The sequence below is a fragment of the Manihot esculenta genome, chromosome 2, assembly GCF_001659605.2.
Source record: "Manihot esculenta cultivar AM560-2 chromosome 2, M.esculenta_v8, whole genome shotgun sequence".
NCBI lineage: Eukaryota > Viridiplantae > Streptophyta > Magnoliopsida > Malpighiales > Euphorbiaceae > Manihot > Manihot esculenta.
This window is the reverse complement of record NC_035162.2, coordinates 4,638,716-4,646,009: the sequence shown is the minus strand read 5'-3', so window position 1 is coordinate 4,646,009 and position 7,294 is coordinate 4,638,716. Positions and strand designations below refer to the sequence as shown.

Sequence of the window (7,294 nt, the reverse complement as noted above, 5' to 3'; positions counted from 1 at the left end):
CATATATTACTTAAAAATTTCTGTTAGAAAGAAAATAATTAAAATTTGCTTTCTAAATTTTTATTAAATTTTAAAAAAAAATTGAAAACTAGTTGTGTAATTATTTATTTGAAAAACTGATATATGTAAATATACAAACTCAATTTTCCAATTATCTAGTTTTTGTGTAATGACCTTATTATACATGTTGAACATGGACTCAGTGTCAATGATCTTATTATAAAGGTTACTTTTCTCTTAAGCATAGGGATTTTTTTTTTTCTAAAGCAAGATTTATTAAAAATTCTTAAATTCTTAAATGGGCATGAAAAAATTATAAAATTACATTGAGTCAAATGATTATAGTAAAAAGAATCATTGGACAACAGATATTATTTAGCTATAAAATGTGCTGATATATTCCTATTAACATGAGGGAAAATGACTTGATGAAGAGAAGAAGTCTCTTAAAGATATGCAGCAGGCGTCTCCTTGCAAAGCTTTGTTTACCGAAAGAGAGTCACCCTCCAAAAGTTGCATTGTGCATAAACCCGGCCCCTTTAGCTAAAAGGCAGCTTCTCTACTGGCTAAGGCCTCGCGCTAAAGGGTCCATCATCCCTGAAAATCTTCTGCAGCTCCATCCCAACAGACCTCGCGCTATGGCACCACATTTCTTGCTCTAAGTCCACTGCCCCATCAAAATTTTTCTTTACAGAGCCATGAGTGGTGTAGACCAAGTTGGGGCGAGATGCTGATAATTCCTCCTTTCAGAAGCTTCGGATTCGGCATTGGAAGAAAATAATTCGTTGAAATGTGCTAATGCCCCTTCCAGCACTGGTTGATGGCTGATTTGCTCGGGCGAGCCGGCATGTGCCATCCTCACAAGGTCTTTTCATGTTCTAAAAGCTTTTTCTCTTGTTCCCTATTTGTTTAATTTAATAAGGGTAATTTACGATTTAATCCCTAGGTATTACCATTATTAACAAGTCAGTCCATGTATTTTTAGAAACCTATTAAAACGTTCTTATGTTTTATTTCCGTCAACGAAATAGTCCTTCCGTCCTATTTTCCGTTAAAATTAGATAAAGGAGGATTGAGAAAAATTTTAAAATCCAATTTTACTCTCAAATAAAACCATTTATTTAGTTATTGTATATTACCATTATTAACAAGTTACTCCTTATAGTCCCTGTCTTTTCTTTCGTCCTCCTCCTCCGAAAAAGAAGAAGAAGAAAAAGGAGAAGGAGAAGGAGAAAGAGAAGGAGAAGGAGAAGGAGAAGGAGAAAAGGAGAAGGAGAAGGAGAAGAATGAAAAGAAGAAGAAGCAGAAGAAGAATTGATGAAGAAGAAAAGGAAGGAGGAGGAGAAGGAGAAGGAGAAAAATAATGGGGGGTAATATAGTCTTTTACTATATTTTTAACGGCAAAAATAGACAGAAGGACTATTTTGTTGACGGAGAGAAAACATAAGGACGTTTTAATAGGTTTCTAAAAATACAGGGACTGACTTGTTAATAATGGTAATATCCAGGGACTAAATCGTAAATTACCCATTTAATAATAATAATAATAATAATAATAATAATAATAATAATAATAATAATAATAATAGTAGTAGTAGTAGTAGTAGGAATAACCTTTTCAAACTGATTATTTTATTTTAAAAAATAAAAGAACGAAAAGGATAAAATTAAAATTCAAGTACTATTTTTTTTATTAAAAAAATATTTATCACTTTTCATATTTATATTCTAATTTTAAAAATTTAAACAATAAAATCAATTTTTTCATGTTTATTTTAATTTTAACTATTTATCTTAATCAGTTTTGATAAAAAAAATATTTTTAGTTCACTTATTAAATTATTTTTAAAAAATTTAAAACATTTATATTTATATTTAAAATTTAAATTTTGAATAATAAAATATATATTTTTTAATTTATAATGATTATAATTAAGAGAAATAAATTGAATATGAAAAAATTAATGATAAATTATAATATAATCTCTAAAATTTTATATTAATAAACATATAGTTTTTTAATTTAAATTTTATATTAAATGTATATTTATTTTATATTTATTATATATAATATTAAATAAACATTTATTATAAATAAAATTTTCACTTTATAAAATATCGTATATAAATATTATATATTAAGAAATACTCACCACTATAAATTATTATATATTTTTAACATATAAAAAATTATATTTTACATTAATAATATAAAATAAAATAAAATATTATATATTTTAAGTAAAATCATTACTTTTTATTTTTTTATAAAGTTTAATATTTGCACTCACAAATTTAGTTGATAAAACGTGTATCTAAATAATTTTCAATACCCATTTTAAAAAAATAAAAATTATTTGAAATATTTAATATTTTTATTTTATTCAACCATATAAAAAACAAACTTGTAATATATATTACATAAATTTGTAATATATATTAATTTATTGATCAATTCGACAAAAAACTATATTTTATATTAATAATATTAAATAAATAAAATATTATATATTTTATATTATAATTTTTTATAAATTTTTATTAAATTACGATATATGTATAAAAATGAGAGTGAAAGTTAAATAATAAAATTTAAAAAAAGCATTGTTAAAATAAAAACATATAGTTTAAATATTATTTTATTAGTTAAATAAAATTTTAGAGGTTACATCATAATTTTCAATAATTTTTTAAATTCAATTTAATTTTTTTAATTATAAAAAAACAATTTTAATTATAATCGACATAAAATAAAAAAAATTAATTTTATTATTCAAAATTTAAAATTTTATATATAAATATAAACCATTTAAATATTTTAATTTTCGTGAACTATAAATATTTTAATCAAAACTAATTAAAATAAATAGTTAAAATAAAAATAAATATAAAAAAATTAATTTTATTGCTTAAAATTTAAAATATAAATATAAAAATAATAAACATTTGAATTCTTTTGTTCAATTTTTTTTTTCATGGAATTAGCGATTAACTATCTCATTGATTCGCTGGTCTAGTCTTTTTCAATTTCGCCAATTGCAGGTTAACATGTAGTACGGTAAAAGGGAATCAAAGCAGAACCGGAAAAGGCTTTGAGATCCCATTCCTCTTGACACTACGAGGATAATTTTCGAGAATTCTACAGCCTCGCCCACGAACGGCAGATCCCGCCAAAGCTGACGTTTCTCTGCTGATCATCTCAATAACAAATCTTGTTTATATGTGAATCATCCTCCTCTAATCTTATGCTCAAAAACCAAATAAAAAAAAAAAGATTATGGTTTCTGCATTTCCGACTACAAATATCCATTCTCCTCCCACAACAAATCCAGACAAGATAAATTGGCCAAATTTCTGAATTAATCCATCAATGCCAGACTAATACATAAAACCAAACCCGTGCATCAAATGAAAAATGCAAAATTCATCGTCATGAGTTCCTTTCTGATTATAACTCTCTTACACTACTCCCTCCTAAGAAACTCAAGACATCCTCTGAGCAGCCTCCTTAGCTAAGAGCCTCTCCTTTGCTTTGGTCTTCGCCTGAGATTTCGATCCCATAATTCCACCACCCCACCTCTTGCGATGCTCATCAAACTTGTCATTGAAGTTGGCCTGCATTTAAATAGAGGCAATAAAAGTGAGAATTTGGGGGAAATCACAAATACGCAGGCCACGTGAAGAACATTAGTGATGCTGTTCAAGAAACATTGTCTTTAAAATCGGGACAGCTTGAGCCTTCCACGACAACAAAATTCACATTAAACCAAATCTCTAATACTAAAGATAGTTAAATTCAAATCAAAGAATCATAAAAAGAAACCAAGGGCATGATGTAAATAAATGATTTCACAGAATAGTCACCACAGATGTGCTATTTATTACCTTAACTGCCTCCAAAATTTTGCTAAATTCCAATTTATCTTCATTCTTCACTGATGTAAGGCACAAAGCTGCAGCTGTTTTCTTGTGAACAATCTGTTTTTTCATCACAAATATATTCAGAAAACCACAAACTATCAATTTCCCAAACAAAACTAAATTTTTTAAAAAAAATCATCAAATGGATGCAAACATGATTACTGTGCAAGTGCAGAAACCTCACCGCTCCAAGCCGTGATTTGCCCTTCACAATTGCATAAGGGACTTCCATTTTACGACACAAAGCAGGCAACCAAACAACAAGCTCAATTGGATCAACATCATGTGCAATAACCACTAATTGGGCCTTGTTCTGCACGAAGTTCATTTATAAAAAGAGTTATCCTACATGATGGATAATGGACATGCAAGTGCTGATCATTCAATAGATGTTATATTAAATACCTGCTCAATGAGGTAAGTAACATGGTTAAGACCATATTTAACAACAATGGGTTTCTTTGATTCAATAGTTTTACCCTCAGCTTCAGCTTGTGCCCTCTTGAGAATTCTTTCCTTCTTAGCTGCTTTATCCTCGGGTCTATATTTGAGAAGCAATTTGAAGAGCTGTGTGGCTGCAACATAAAAACAATTTGTTGTACGAGTTGGTATCAGAAACCATCATCCGTAGTACCAAGACAAGGTGAAGCATATATTTTGGAGCAAAACATAATAATGTTGACTAGCGTGCGCAGTAAGACACAATTATTGGCCTTGAAGTTAAACAAAAGTTATAAGTTCCAAGAATAGCAATAAAACTCTTACCAAGGTTCTTGTCAAGTGTTTTAGTGAACTGGTTAACAGCAGGAGGAACCTTCAAACGTTGCTTCAGAATCCTCCTTTGCCTCTGAATACGAACAACATGAGGCCACTTGACAAACCTAGTCAAGTCCTTCTTTGGTGGTAGTGCACCCCCAATTCCAAACTGTTTTGGTCGCTTCTCAAACAAAGGATTAACAACCTTTTCCTACAATTATCATGTGAAAGCATTAAATCAGTTATCCACTTGTTCTTATGCAAAGAGATAGAAAACTGAATTTAGACAGTAGAGGTAAACCGACTAAGTAACCAGGCAAAACTTCTGAGAGTTCTTGTGTAGGCTTATTTTTTTAATTTTACATGCTTAAGAAAGATGAAACAAATATCAGTACTTATAAAAATTAAAATAATTTAAAAAAAGTAGAGTGCATTGTGTAAATAAAACAATATGCAGTTCGCAAAGGAATCACAGATTAGGCCATGTTGATGTTGGGATCAATATTTCCACATAATTGATAACTAGATTGTATGTGCGCACTTCTGAGAGAGAGAAAGGCGGGTGGGGGGGGGGGAGAGAGAGAGTACTCACAGGTTTCTTCTTTGCCAATACTGGGGCCTTAACACCTCTTTTGGGAGCCTGTAACGAATATGAAACTTTGAGAGAAAAAAACAGAAGGATAGAAGAAAGGACAAAAACTAAATGGAACTTCTATAGTCCTACAACTCAAAAGTGCATTGTGTGAAGCGACTTCCAGCATAACTCTAATATTTCCAGTGTTTGTGCATCCAACTAATTTATCATGAGAACAAAATTTTCAACTTATCAAAATGCACAATAAACACTGAAAGATCTCAACAGAAAATTGAGATGTAATTATGATTCCCGTAAAATAATATAATTCTTCTACCCCTTACTAAAATATATGATAGAAACACAGCATTTCAGCTCCCCAAGCAGGTTTGAAACCATATAATTATAAATAAGATGGCAATATAACTCAATATGGTACAACGAGCAGCAGAAACCATCATGAAATATCTGCTATCTTTAAAATCGCTTCAATATGACAGAACAAAACTACCCAAATGAGTAGAAGGATCCCGTCTTACTTTTTAAAAATCGGCTCCACAAATCCTATCCACTTAACAGAACAAAACTACCCAAATGAGTAAAAATGATCCAGTTTCCAATATCAGAAAAATCCAAAGATTCATCATCAATAAAAAGCATCAGAAATCCAAAATAGAGTTGCAAGATTGGAAACAAAGTTGAATCATTAATACCAGTCAGTTAATTAAACAGCATTATGACATGGATATTCAACAAACAAAGTGAATAAGGTACCATGTGGGAGAAGTGGTGCCCGGAAAACCCTAACTGTCGTAGGAGGAAAGGGATATAAGAAGACGAGCAGAAGCGGCAGCTATTCAGGGTTTTATTGCTTTGCGAAAGCGGAGGCAAACCCTAATGGTCTTTTACAGCTCTAGTCCCTATATTTTTAGGAGAATTATTATTAAGTCTTTAAATTTTTAATAAATTAACTAATATACTTTTATTTCAACATTATTCAATTAATTAATTAAAAACGTACATAAAATTTTCAATTAAACTATTTATCCATTTTATTAAAAAAAATCAAAATTTAATCTATTTTTATTTTTATTAAAAATTAAATAATTAAAATTATACAAACTAAATAATATACACTCACATCTAAATATATCTGAATAAATTTGAGAAATTTTATATTTTATTTTTTTAATTTTCATTTAAAATATATATATATATATATAATTAAAATAAATAAAGATAAATAATATAAATATTAAAAGTAATTAATGATTTAGTTTGATTTACTATTATAAAATAATTTTAAAATTTAAATAAACTAATAAAATTTTAAAAATCTAAAAATCTAATAATAATTTTTCCTTTCAATTTCATTCTCTTAACTCTAAAGTCCAAAACGTTTGCCTTTTTTCTTTCTTATTTGCGAAATCATAAATTTTAATCATTTACTGGGTAGTTTCTTTTTCCATTTAAATCAGGCGCAAGTTTTTTTCGTTTTGTCTTCAGAGAAATATTTTTTTATAATTAATTATAATTTTAAATAATCGCATAATAATTACGTATTTAAAAAATATATAAATTTTGAATAAAAATCTCATAAGTTTTTGAATTTAAATGGAATTGCTAAAATATAAAATATAAAATGTCTTTTAAAATTTATTTTTATGCAAATTATTAATTAAAATTTGTAACACGTAATAATAATTGGGGTTAGTTCTTTTAGCATGCAAGCGGATCATTGTGCAGAGGATGGTTTGTAAAGGTCTTACATTCAATTTCTCCTCAAAGCAGTTTTGGCGAGGTTTCTGCCTTGCAGAAACGGGTGTTGTATCCTGGGTCGGAGCATCTGCCAAAGATATGGTTTCACTCATTGTTGAGCTTGGGTTTTTTCTTAGGGCTAGGTGGTTTGCTGTACCAATACCAATAGCTTTTAGGGCCGTTTGTTAAGCTATTTTGGTTATAATCTATAGCTGTCTGTACATGGGCCTTTGGGCGTTTATTACCAATATATTTACAAAGTCAGAAAGCGACATGAGGTGCAAA

At 28.7% G+C, this 7,294-nt stretch overlaps 1 protein-coding gene across 1 annotated transcript; it reads right to left on the bottom strand.

The window, feature by feature from the left end:
- Positions 1-3,261: 3,261 nt before the first annotated feature.
- LOC110610178 (60S ribosomal protein L7a-2) lies at positions 3,262-6,146 on the bottom strand. Its single transcript, XM_021750060.2, has 7 exons — positions 6,026-6,146; positions 5,270-5,317; positions 4,687-4,888; positions 4,327-4,496; positions 4,106-4,234; positions 3,886-3,978; positions 3,262-3,615 (listed from the first exon to the last, which is right to left on the bottom strand). Exons 1-7 carry the CDS (start codon positions 6,026-6,028, stop codon positions 3,484-3,486), a joined length of 777 nt encoding a protein of 258 aa, XP_021605752.1. The 5' UTR covers positions 6,029-6,146; the 3' UTR covers positions 3,262-3,483.
- Between the last annotated feature and the right edge of the window lie 1,148 nt (positions 6,147-7,294).

Coding starts and splice junctions, on each gene's coding strand:
- LOC110610178 (XM_021750060.2), bottom strand. Junction 4,889..5,269: donor TATTGGCAAAGAAGAAACCT/GTGAGTACTCTC, acceptor TGATAATTGTAG/GAAAAGGTTGTTAATCCTTT. Junction 3,616..3,885: donor AAATTTTGGAGGCAGTTAAG/GTAATAAATAGC, acceptor ATTTAAATGCAG/GCCAACTTCAATGACAAGTT.